The 13,337-nt window shown below is 44.7% G+C and overlaps 1 protein-coding gene across 1 annotated transcript; it reads left to right on the top strand.

Annotated features, from left to right (window-relative positions):
- The first annotated feature begins 556 nt into the window (after positions 1-556).
- Positions 557-13,254, top strand: lmf2a (lipase maturation factor 2a). The gene is made up of 15 exons (XM_021572340.2): positions 557-907; positions 6,209-6,325; positions 6,411-6,547; positions 6,637-6,665; positions 6,998-7,191; positions 7,445-7,623; positions 7,744-7,885; positions 8,004-8,129; positions 8,204-8,309; positions 8,441-8,537; positions 8,936-9,118; positions 9,285-9,453; positions 9,600-9,711; positions 9,888-9,996; positions 12,679-13,254. Exons 1-15 carry the CDS (start codon positions 814-816, stop codon positions 13,090-13,092), a joined length of 2,208 nt encoding a protein of 735 aa, XP_021428015.2. The 5' UTR covers positions 557-813; the 3' UTR covers positions 13,093-13,254.
- The last annotated feature ends 83 nt before the right edge of the window (positions 13,255-13,337 follow it).

Below are 13,337 nucleotides of genomic sequence, written 5' to 3' on the forward strand. Positions count from 1 at the left end.
GATTCCCCAACCCCTCCGGTCCTCACTATCTGGGCAAGTGGCAAAGTAATAACCCTGCCTATTTCTCTAATTACATTGTAATCTTGGCCTTAACCTTAAACACACTGCGCACCTAATGATTAACCCTAAATTAAAACAAAAACAAATGTTTGTTGTCGATATAGATAATGTTGACTACGCTGCGGCCACATTTAGTGGGAACCAACGATGTATATATAAACCCTGGATCGCTATTTTCTATGTATTGGGCAATGAGAGACTTTGAAGTCACTGGATCAGCTATATTGGTAGAACCAGTCCTTCATAGAAATTAATGGTATTCTACAGTATTTAAATTAAATCTTTCAAGGACAGAATTACACGTATTTGTTGGTGTAGTGGGGACAGTAATATTAGAGCTTTCAAAAATGTATACTTTGAGAAAAATGTTTTTATATGTTTTATATGTTTAGGTCATCATGTGTAAGTATAATAAGGTGTCTGTAATATAAAATATGTGGCAGAAATGACATAGGAAGCTATAGAAATGCATTCAAAGTATTTTTTTGAATGGCGGAAGTGCCAAGATCAGATGGAAGTGCAGTGGCTTCAAACCAGCGCTCCCGGGAAGTCTAGTGTATATAAACATAATTGATGGGAACCCATGCCCACGCCTTTACCCCCATGTCACCATTTTGATCCACCGATAGGGACTTGTCTCCAGGTTATGTGAAAATCCCACACCGACTTCCCGTTCCACTACAGTAGATTACTGTCGCGTCCTGCAGAAACGGATAGAGAGGAGATTCCAGAAAGGGCCTCCACACAGCAGACATGGGCTACATTACTCTGCCACGCCGCCTGTTCCTTTGGTGCATGGCTCTCATCTACATGGTCGCCTTCGTCTCCCTCTACCTGCAGATACCAGGTGATATATCTAGTTAGCTGTCCCATTTAGCTAGCTAGAATAGCTTTCTTGACAGTTATGAGTGTTATGGTATGCTAGCAGCTGTTAGCCAGCTAGCTAGCCTCCTATAGCATTGTACTTGACTTTGAAGTCAAAAACATATTTCAAGTTTCATTGCTTTTTTGCATTGGGAACGTGTTCCCCTGTAGCTAGCTATCAAGCTTGTTACTCTGTTGCTGTCTAGTTTAGCTAAGTATTTTTAGCCAGCTAACGGTAGACACTAATTATACTTAGCTCGACTTATTTCTGTCTCTAGACACTGGCCACATATCGTTAAGTAATTTTTTAACTTTCCTGACCAAGGAACACTTAGTTTTATAATGAATATTCGATATTCTCAATAGTAGTTATTGAACCAAGCTTGCCATGACTATGAAGATGGTATATTCTGAATCAGGAGTATAAAAAAAAAGTGAAATCGTATTATGATCTTAATTAGCTCTTACACCAAGTGTTCCATTACTAAAATGATATATTCTGAATTGGAAGTGGATGGACAAAAATCCACATGTTTTTTTCTGAATCACTATGGAAATTATATATTCTGAATCTGGGGCAGATGGACAAACATCTCCCCAAAACTGTATGTAATTAAATCATTGAGTGGAACACATTCTATTTCAGTGACAGCAATATGGGAAGGAAGGGGAGAGGTTGTTCTTAGATTTAAGGAGTAATGGTGTTAAAAAGCTTAAATTAACTGCTGATATAATTTTTAGGGGATGTAGTATTTATTTATTTTTTAGTATTAGTAGGATTTACACCTTCCCTGTCTCTGGTCCAAGCTTGAGTCAAATTGGTGGCGGTAAACCACCTTAAAGTTTGTTTCTAACCTTAATATAACATCCACAGAAGAGGAAGAATTCATTTTGCCTGTATCCCCCGGCGGTTACATGCAGACCGCATGAGAGGAATGTACACTACGACAAGAGGCATAGACATTTCGTGAGGTAGCTCTACCAGCTTGAAAGTTGGAAAGTATGCAGATTGAAAGCATAAACAAAACTGCTGAAATTTCCCCCAAAAAATAAGCGGTGGATTTTCTCCATCCTTCCCTGATTCTGAATACATAATTTTCATAGTCATGGCACGCTTTCTGTAAGAGCTATTGAAAATTTAAATTCCAAATCTTATTATAAAAACAAAAAGTATGTCAACAACACTTCAAATTAGTGGATTTGTCTATTTTAGCCACTCCCGTTGCTGATAGGTGTGTAAAATCGAGCACACAGCCATTCAATCTCTATAGACAAACATTGGCAGTAGACTGTGGCACAGTCATAGGAGCTGCCCTGGTCAACAGTAAGTGCTGTTATTGTGGAGTGAAAACGTCTAGGAGAAACAACTGCTCAGCCGCGAAGTGGTAGGCCACACAAGCTCACAGAACGAGACCGACGAGTGCTGAAGCACGTAGCGTTTAAAAATGGTCTGTCTTCTGTTGCCACACTCGCTACCGAGTTTCAACTGCCCCTGGAAGACACGTCAGCACGATAACTGTTTGACGGGAGCTTCATGAAATGGGTTTTCGTGGCCGAGCAGCCGCACACAAGTCTAAGATCACCAAGCGCAATGGCAAGCATTGGCTAGAGTGGCGGAAAGCTCGCTGCCATTGCACTCTAGAGCAGTGGAAACACATTCTCTGGAGTGATGAATCACGCTTCACCATCTGGCAGTCGAATCTGGGATTGGCGGATGCCAGGAGAACGCTACCTATTGTGCCAACTGTAAAGTTTGATGGAGGACTAATATTGGTCTGAGGCTGTTTTTCATGGTTCGGGCTAGGCCTTTAGTGAAGGGAAATTTTAATGCACATTTTGGGGAATATTCGGAGGTGGAAACTTTCCATGGAAATTAACGGGAATATATGCAAATTAATTTAATACCATTTAAATGTAGATGTTTTTTTGCTTTGGATATATTTACCATATCAAATGGAGACATAATTGCAAATGATTAAATCCTTCCAATAGAGAGAGAGAAAAACTATAAAAACAATTTAGTTACTAATGAAACTTTAATTAAATGAGTTGATGGTGCACATGAGATGATTTCACTGAATAACATAAGGGAATATTGAATGATCCATCGCATCTCCCAAAAACGTTTTCAACATACATCTGTAAAATGATAGTCTAGAAACTAAAGCTTTGGTTGTCTTCCTCTCATGTCTCCTCCCTGGACCTCCTCAATGTCCACCTCTAGAACATCAGACTCTGAGTCCTCATCTAGACTGTCACTTTCCAACCTTGTTGAGGATGGCTCGTTGTCAGGCTCAAAAAGCCTCAAATTTGCCCGGAGGGACACCAATTTTTCAACACCTGTATTGGTCAGCCTGTTGCGTGCTTTGGTGTGTGTGTTCCCAAACAAGGACCAGTTGCGCTCTGAGGTGGCTGATGTTGGTAGGATTTGGAGGATGATGGAGGCAACAGGGGAAATAGCCTCAGTCCCTTCCACTAGGTGGCTGATGAGATATGTTGGCACGACTGCCATATTGCATCTCCATCCCAAAGCCCTTGCTTGGAAGTGTACTTCGCCAGACTGCCAAGAACCTTGCCCTCATCCAGGCCAAGGTGGCGAGACACGGTAGTGATGACACCATAGGCCTTGTTGATCTCTGTACCAGACAGGATGCTCTTGCCAGTGTACTTGGGGTCCAACATGTACGCTGTGGCGTGTATGGGCTTCAGGCAGAAGTCTTCACGCTTTTTGATGTATTTCAGAACTGCAGTTTCCTTGGCTTGGAGCAACAGTGAAGTGGGCAGGGCACATCAGACAAGATGGCATTGTCTCCCTCAATCCATGCGATGGCTACTGCTTTAGGTTTCAAGCTGCTTACCTCTCTCTCTCAACATAAATCACCAAGGAGGATCCTCTTGATGGGGATTTGCATATCGGCAGACTGTGATATGGCCATTTCTTGGAGAGACTCCTTCCCCTCCAGGAGACTGTCAAACATGATGACAACACAACACCAACGGGTGTTGCTGGGCAGCTTCAATGTGGTGCTCTTATTCTTCTCACTTTGCTTGGTGAGGTAGATTGCTGCTATAACTTGATGACCCTTCACATGCCTAACCATTTCCTTGGCTCTCTTGTAGAGTGTATCCATTGTTTTCAGTGGCATGATGTCCTTGAGGAGCAGATTCAATGCATGAGCAGCGCAGCCAATGGGTGTGATGTGAGGGTAGGGCTCCTCCACTCCACAGACCAAGCAGCCGTCATGGTCGCAGCATTGTCTGTCATAAGTGCAAATACCTTCTGTGATCCAAGTCATTGATGACTGCCTTCAGCTCATCTGCAATGTAGAGACCAGTGTGTCTGACCCTTGTCTGTGCTCTTGTAGAATACTGGTTGAGGGGTGGAGATGATGTAGTTAATTATCCCTTGCCCATGAACATTCGACCACCCATCAGAGATGATTGCAATACATTCTGCTTTCTCTATGATTTGCTTGACCGTCACTTGAACTCTGTTGAACTCTGCATCAAGCAAATGAGTAGATAAAGCATGTCTGGTTGGAGGGGTGTATGCTGGGTGAAGAACATTCAGAAATATCTTCCAATACACATTGCCTGTGAGCATCAGAGGTGAACCAGTTGCATACACAGCTCGAGCAAGACATTCATCAGCATTTCTGACTACGTTCCTCCATTGAGTCAAAAACACTTCAGAGTCCAGGAGGACCATGAGATGATGCTATCAATAAAGTGTCTGATTCATCATTTTCACCACAAATCGAAGTAGAGGGACTTTTGTCAGAGGTTGCTTGTTGTGAGCGCTGAGGGAACTTCATGCATTTGGCCAGATTCTGCATCTTTGTTGCATTCTTCACATATGATTTGACACAGTATTTGCAAATGTACACAGCTTTTCCTTCTAATTAGCTGCAGTGAAATGTCTCCACACAATAGATAGTGCCCATGGCATTTTCCTGTAAAGATTTAGATAAAAAATGAGTAAAAAAAAACAAATACAATTCCATGTACAGATAAATAGTTAAGCAGTTTGATTAATCAACTCCTTTGTAATAAGTTTTAAAAATAAACATGTATGGAAACAGGTGAATGAACACTCCTCAGTTAGCAGGCTCAAGCAAGCTAAAACCCGCATGGTAGCCAAAACTAACTAGCAGAAATGAACAAGTTAGAAATTATTTAAACACACATTGCTGTAGGCTACTATTTACTAGTTAACAAAAAATCATGTCATAAAATATATTCACATTCTAGACAATTAAGTGCTTCCAACTTTGTGGCAACAGTTTGGTCAATGCCCTTTCCTTTTTCAGCATGACAATGCCCCCGTGCACAAAGCGAGGTTCATACAAAATTGGTTTGTCAAGATCGGTGTGTTTGATGGGGTTAAGCCTTGATCTCAACCCCATTGAACACCTTTGGGATGAATTGGAGCGCCGACTGCAAGTCAGGCCTGATCGCCCAACAGCAATGCCCGACCTCACTAATGCTCTTGTGGCTGAATTGAAGCAAGTCCCCGCAGCAATGTTACAATATCTAGTGGAAAGCCTTCCCAGAAGAGTGGGGGCTGTTATATCAGCAAAGGGCGGGGGAAACGAGCAGATGTCCACATACTTTTGGCCATGTAGTGTACCATCTTCATTGTCAAGGCATACTTGGTTCAATAGCTATTGAGGAGAGAGAACCGAATGTCCAATGTGAGCGGACCAAGTAATTGGGTGTCACTCTAAAGCGGGAAGGTGGAATAAACGAGTCAGGAGTAGGTTTTCTTGATTGAACACAGTTCTCTATTGAGGGCATTGGGTCAACACAAACACTCCAACATGATCAATGAAAATCTTCCAAGGAAAAACATACATCTTCTTCTCCAGATGAAACAAGAACATAATAGGTTTATCTTTAAACTACAACAAAAAGTCACGGGATTGTCACCGTCTTAGTGGTTCTTCCTGGATAGCTCCTCTCTCTCGGTGGCCATCTTCCAGAGATAGTTTCCCCCCCTTCTCTGCTGGTTCCATTCTCTCTCTTATAGGGGAAGGAGAGTATGTCATTAGTACCGTCAGCTGTGCTTAATTGCCTCCGGTTACCTTGTCTCCCATGCCTTGTTGGGCTACTATCCATGAGCCCAGCCTGCCCTCTGGTGGTCCTTCCACACCAATATAATAAAAATGTTATCTAGGTGTTCTGTTAGGCTTGTAGGAGTTTTCCTCCTATGGAACTACATCCTAAAGTTAACCTCCAGTACAAGTTACTACTTCTCCCTGTTGACAAGGTGTGTGTTTTCCAGGCCTGTATGGAAATGATGGCCTGTTACCAGCGCGGTGGCAACTGCGGTACAGTGGTAAGGCTCTCTGGGAGCAGCTCCTCTCCTCTCCCACCTTACTGTGGCTCGCACCACGTCTGGGTGAGTTCCTAAAGAACATTTTAGTAATGTATTGTGACTAACTGATCATTTGAATAGACTCTTAACAGTGTAAACTGTATTCTAGGTCTTGACACCCAGACTGCCATGGAGCTGCTCTGCCTGCTGGGGGCAGCACTGAGCCTGGCTGCTACAGTACTGGAATCACTCAGAGACAGCTTGGTGTTTCTATTTCTCTGGATCGTGTACCTGTCAATGTACCAGGTCAGTTATACCACACACACATATACACACTGCTGTAGCGGGAGCCAGTATACAGTATGCCTGATCTCTGACTCTGCCTGAATTTCCAGGTGGGACAGGTCTTCCTCTACTTCCAGTGGTGAGTTGCGTGTGTGTTTGCCACACCCAGAGACTGAATGCCACCCTGAGGTTGCATGTTAATTAACACCCCAGTACTGCTGTTAGTGTGTGTATGAGAATGAGTCGTCTTGTGATGTGTATGTGTGATTGGTGCTCCTACTGCTGTGCAACTGCATCTGTCAGGTGCCAGATTATAAACACTATAACACATTGATAACAACATCACCATAGTAGCATCATGATGAAAACAGTACAACATTAGCCCTGTCTGGGCATGCTCAGTCTCTGGGTCCTAACACTCTCTCTACCTTCTCCCTCCCCTTTTCTTCCTTTCTCTGCGACTGCATCCAGGGACTCTCTTCTCCTGGAGACGGGGTTCCTCTGTGTGCTCATCGCCCCGGTGACGTCTTTGCGGGGGTGGCGAGCGGGCAGGGAGCACAACCCTGTGACCTTCTGGTTGGTCCGTTGGCTGCTGTTCAGACTGATGTTCGCCTCCGGAATCGTCAAACTCACCTCCCGCTGCCCTACCTGGTGGGGCCTCACAGGTAGCTGTGTGTGTGTTGCATAATTGCTCAGGCAGGTCACCAAACTCATCAGACATGTTACTGCCACTCAGACTGCTGTTTCTGAGCGTCTTTCTCTCCCCCTGATGTACCACAGAGACCCAGTGTATCACACCGTCTCTGGCCTGTAACGTGTATATCTCTCTCTAGCCCTAACATATCATTGAGGCCCAGTGTAGCTACACCCCTAGCCTGTTGATGTGTGCCTCTAACCTGTGGTGGTGTGTGTCTCTAGCGCTGACATATCACTATGAGACCCAGTGTATCCCTACACCCTTGGCCTGGTTTGCCCACCAGCTGCCCGTCTGGTGGCATAAGCTGTCTGTGGTAGCCACCTTCACCATTGAGATCGCTGCTCCATTCCTCTTCCTCAGCCCTCTACGACGACTTCGCCTCGGGGCCTTCTATATGCAGGTCAGATTAACTCTGTGTATGTTGTAGCATTTTGTCATCAACAGTTTGGGGACTTGGTCTGTCTCCCCCCTCTGGCGGTTAGGTGAAGTGCAGTGTTTTCTGTCACCCTGTGGTATTTAGGTGGTACTGCAGGTGCTGATCATCCTGTCTGGAAACTATAACTTCTTCAACCTCCTGACTCTGACGATGTGTCTGTCTCTGCTGGATGACGAGCATATATACTTCTGGCTACGCAAGAAATACACTCCTAACCCTAACCAAGGTACACACACTCTGGCACATACACACTGTGTAGGTAACTTGCATTGAGGACAGTCAGTCAGTTTTACTGGAGGCAGGATGTGACATGTACTCCCTGGTTCTGTCTCTGCTCCAATCAGGTTCCTCGTTGTGGTGGGCAGGGTTTGTGGTGGAGATCGCAGTCTGGGCTCTAATTGGCTTCGGAACGGTCACATGGTTTGACCTGCAGATCAACTGGGACAAGTGGACTGTCTCCTCCAGGACAGGTGTGTGTGCGTGTCAGTTATCAGGTGTAGTAGATAATCATTGTTTTGACTGTTATTGCTGGTTATCTCCTCAGTGTTTACCTTCCACCAGTTTAACCAGTTCCTGAAGACTGTCACCTTCCCCTCGGTCTGGCTGGGAGTACTGTCTCTCACCTGGGAACTAGTCTCTTCCATGTTCAGGTAACACACACACACACCTCTCTGGGAAAGTGGTCTAGTCTGTGTGTTGTGTTGGTGTGTGTAGAGTGTTTCTTCAGGAGGCTTTGGGATACTGCTGTGTGTGTATTTACATGTGTGTCTGTGTTCTGTAGGTGTGCGTGTGTGGAAGGGTTCTTCAAGAGGTTTTTGGGTACAGTCCAGTGGACAGTGTTTGGTGCTGCTGCTGTCTCTATGTTTGCCATTAGTCTGGTGAGTAGAACACTCTAGAACAGTGGTTCCCAACCCTTTTTGTTTACTGTACCAACTGAATTTAGCTCTGCCTGGAGTATCCCTGAAGTACCCCATCTCGTGTGAGTCTTCTGAAGTACTCCCTATGAATAGGCCAAGTACCCCCAGGGTTCCTAGTACCCTGGTTGGGATCCACTGATCTAGAATAATGGTACCTGCTCTCAGGTAAGGCATGTCATACTTTGTGTGTTCCAGCATGTTCTTGTTCACCTTTATAGAGTATGACAGTAACGCCAGTGTGTGGCCGGGGGTGCGTCAGGGTTATGATGCGGTCAGTCGTTACCAGCTGTTCAACTCCTACGGCCTGTGTGTGTGTGTGTGTGTGTGTGTGTGTGTGTGTGTTTTGTTTGTTTGTCCAGGTCCCATTCACCTTCATAGAGTATGACAGTAACGCCAGTGTGTGGCCGGGGGTGCGTCGGGGTTATGATGCGGTCAGTCGTTACCAGCTGGTCAACTCCTACGGCCTGTTCAGACGCATGACTGGGGTGGGGGGCCGGCCCGAGGTGGTCATTGAGGGATCCATGGATAAAGTCACCTGGACGGTAGGGGTGTGTGTGGGAGAGGTGTATATGGAGAGGTGTTTTTTTTTTTGCCCATTTGTAATGTTTCTGTAATCTGTTTTAAAGCTGAAGTTAACCAAGGCTATTCTTTTTTTTCATCCAACTTTTAATTGTCTCCATTGTCCTACCCTCTCTCCTCCCCCTCTAGGAGATAGAATTTATGTATAAGCCAGGGAACCTCAGTGCCCCTCCCTCGGTCATCACCCCTCATCAACCACGGCTGGACTGGCAGATGTGGTTTGCAGCCCTGGGAACACATACGCACTCTCCCTGGTTCACCAGCCTAATATACAGACTGCTGCAGGGCAAGACGGACGGTAGGGTGTACACACTTCTTCTTTTTGAGGTTAATGGCAGTGCATTACTGCCAATACAGCCACATTAACACAAACTGTATTGTATTTACTGTATTGTAAAATATCTTAACGTTTGCCCCTCTCTCTCTCTCTCTCTCTCTCTCCAGTGATTGAGCTCATCCAGTCAGATGTGTCTCAGTACCCGTTCCACCAGCAGCCTCCCACATACCTCAGAGCTCACCGCTACAAATACTGGTTCACTAAAACACTAGCTGATGGGTTAGTACATACTCTCTCTCACACACATACACACAGAGAACCGATGGGTGATGAGGTAGTTGATTCATGTTGCGCAGCAATAATCTGAATGTCGACATCTTTGAGGAAATGCAGAAATCCTCAGTTAAGGTGCGAGTCAATGTCACAGCTGACATATTGTATTGTGTGTGTTGTAGGTCGTATCCTCAGCGCTGGTGGAGGAGGGTGTACATAGAGGAGTTCTATCCCACAGTGTATCTGGGCGACACCTTCCTGGAGAGCATGCTTAGCCAGCATGGACTCAAGGTACAGTGCATTTGGAAAGTATTCAGACCCCTTTACTTTTTCCACATTTTGTTACGTTACAGCTAGTAATGCACCGATATTACATTTTTGGCCGATAACGATATCTGATATTTTCCTTGCCAAAAAAACTATACCGATATTTCAAATTTAAGCGGCCTTTTAAGCATTTTAGTACAGTTGAATAGTTCAAACACACTGACCACGAGGTTATTTTGTTGACATTTACGTATGTCCCCATTACCAGCAAAAATCGAAACTGATTTCTTTCAATTACTTGCTGTGCTGTTTTGTTAATTTGTTCAGTCTCAACCAGAATGTCATCATACATGTCAAGCAGTGAAGTTAAAGCTCTGTCTGTTCATCTGTGGCATTTTCCTCGGTTTGCACTGTCACTGTGTCCGTTTCCATCTTGTCCAGCCATGTCTGTAACATTTCACATAAACCCTGTTTCTTGTCTGCATTGAAGTAGCGGTCCTAGTACCTAGCATTGAGCATGGTGTCGACACAGTAGAGGTTCAGAGAGAACGCCATCGAATCGCTTGTTCACAGCATGCTCATGGGGCTGACATCACTGGTCCAAATGTCAGTCGTGAAGCAAGTGGCTCATGGGTGTGTTTCAACAATACTGTGTAACTCTGGTAGGGCAACATCTGAAAAATAGCACCTACTTGGTAGTGTGTACCGGTGCTTGACCAGTCGGCGAAAGCCAACATCATCCACAACAGAGAACAGTTGATTGTCAAGGGCAATGAATTCCATTATCTTGCCGATAATGGATTTTGCCTTTGAGTTGTCTCGCTGAAATGTTCCTACTCTTTCAATTGACTGCTGGACTTGTTGACTGCTCGATCCACACAGCAGACATTTTGGTCTAGATTAGGAATGAAAGTGTTGCACGTGTAGCAGATTGTGATAGTGTTGCATATCATCTACCTATGTTATATAGGTATGTAGGTCATCTACCTACGTTATATAGGTATGTAGGTCATCTGCCTACGTTATATTGGTATGTAGGTAATCTACCTACGTTATATAGGTATGTAGGTCATCTACCTACGTTATATTGGTATGTACCTCATCTGCCTACGTTATATAGGTATGTACCTCATCTACCTACGTTATATTGGTATGTACCTCATCTACCTACGTTATATTGGTATGTACCTCATCTACCTACGTTATATTGGTATGTACCTCATCTACCTACGTTATATAGGTATGTAGGTCATCTACCTACGTTATATAGGTATGTAGGTCAGCTTTGACATTGGTTTTGCACATCGGCGTTAAACTAGACATCGGGCCGATGCCGGCATTTTTAGCTAATATCGGCCGATTCCGATATGTTTACCCAATCTATTGTGCATCCCTAGTTACGGGGATAAAAGATTTGGGGATTTTTTTTTGCACATTTTATTAAAAGAAAAAATAATATCACATTTTACATAAGTATTCAGAGCCTTTACTCAATACTTTGTTGAAGGTCTCTCCAGAAATGTTAGATTGTGTTCAAGTCTGGGCTCTGGCTGAGCCACTCAAGGACGTTCAGAGACTTGTCCTGAAGCCACTCCTGCATTGGCTTGGCTTGGCTATGTGCTTAGGGTCATTGTCCTGTTGAAGGTGAACCTTCGCCCCAGTCTGAGGTCCTGAACACTCCGGAGTGCTCTTCATCAAGGATCTCTCTGTACTTTGCTCCGTTCATCTTTCCCTTGATACTGACTAGTCTCCCATTCCCTTTCGCTGAAAAACATCCCCACAGCATGATGCTGCCACCACCATACTTCACCGTAGGGATGGTGCCAGGATTCCTTCAGACGTAACGCTCGGCATTCAGGCCAAATAGTTCAATCTTGGTTTCATCAGACCAGAGAGTCTTGTGGCATGCTCCAAGCAGACTGTCATGTGCCTTTTACTGCGGAGTGGCTTCCGTCTGGCAACTTTACCATAAAGGCCTGATTGGTGGAGTGCTGCAGAGATGGTTGTCCTTCTGGAAGGTTCTTCCATCTTTGTCAGTGACCATCGGGTTCTTGGTTACCTCCCTGACCAAGGCTCTTCTCCCCCGATTGCTCAGTTTGGTCGGGTGGCCAGCTCTAGTGAGAGTCTTGGTACTTACAAACTTCTTCCATTTAAGAATGATGGAGGCCGCTGTGTTCTTGAGGACCTTCAATGCTGCAGAAATGTTTTGGTACCCTTGCCCAGATTTGTCCCTACACAATCCTGTCTCGGAGCTCTACGGACAATTCCTTTGACCTCATGGCTTGGTTTTTGCTCCGACATGCACTGTCAACTGTGGGACATTTTATATAGACAGTTCTGTACCTTTTCAAATTATCCAGTCAATTGAATTCTCCACCTGTGGACTTCAATCAAGTTGTAGAAACATCTCAAGTGTGATCAATGGAAACAGGAGGCACCGGAGCACATTTTTAAAAATCTCATAGTGAAGCGTCTGAACACTTATGTAAATAAGTTTACGTTTTTATTCTTTAAAAACCGGTTTTCACTTTATTATGGGGTATTGTGTGTAGATTGAGGATTTTTATTTAATCCATTTTAGGATAAACATAACAGCATGTGCAAAAAGTCAATACTTTACAAATGCACTAACGAACTACCTGTAGTTCTCAGCAAGCACTAAGTGTGTGAGTCCTGTATGTCCTTGTGTCTGACCCGTGTGTGTAGGATAAGTCCCTCCCTCGGCGTGTGTCTGAGGCAGCTGTGCCCCAGGTGGTGAAGTGGGTGCGCTCTCAGGTGAGGGGTGTATCTGCACCCCTGCTGCTCTGGAGCCTCCTCTTCTGCAGTGTCACCCTCTGTCTGCTCCGGGGATTGCAGCTGGAAATTACACTCAAGACCAAACCTACTGCAGCCAAGGCTGAACCAAAACCCACAGCTCCACCCCACCACCCTGATGCTAAGGAGGCCAATTCCAACGACAAAGATGGTCTAGGACAAAGACAGGAGGAGGATCGGGAGGAGGTTGATACAGAAGAGGATGAGCGAAGGGGGGAAGACGAGGAGAGTGAAAGAGAAGAGAACGATGTAAGAGATGAACTGGAAGAAGAAGAGGACGGAGAAGAAGAGGGGAGTGTTGACTGACTGTCTCAAGAAATAACGAGTTTCTCCTGACCCCTAAACACGGGATTTGGTAGCCCTCCCTTCCACTAACAGTCTCTGTGTCCAAGTGCTCAAGAGAAAGCTGCCTGTCTTGACTACTTGTCTGCCTTTCGCCAACAATAACCTTCTAACCAAAGAATTTTGTTGATGCTTTATTCTACATTTGACAATCACTTTATTTGAAATGAATAGACAGTTTTCCAATTATCTGTAGTATTATTCCAATC

Source organism: Oncorhynchus mykiss, chromosome 2 (assembly GCF_013265735.2).
Source record: "Oncorhynchus mykiss isolate Arlee chromosome 2, USDA_OmykA_1.1, whole genome shotgun sequence".
Classification (NCBI taxonomy): domain Eukaryota; kingdom Metazoa; phylum Chordata; class Actinopteri; order Salmoniformes; family Salmonidae; genus Oncorhynchus; species Oncorhynchus mykiss.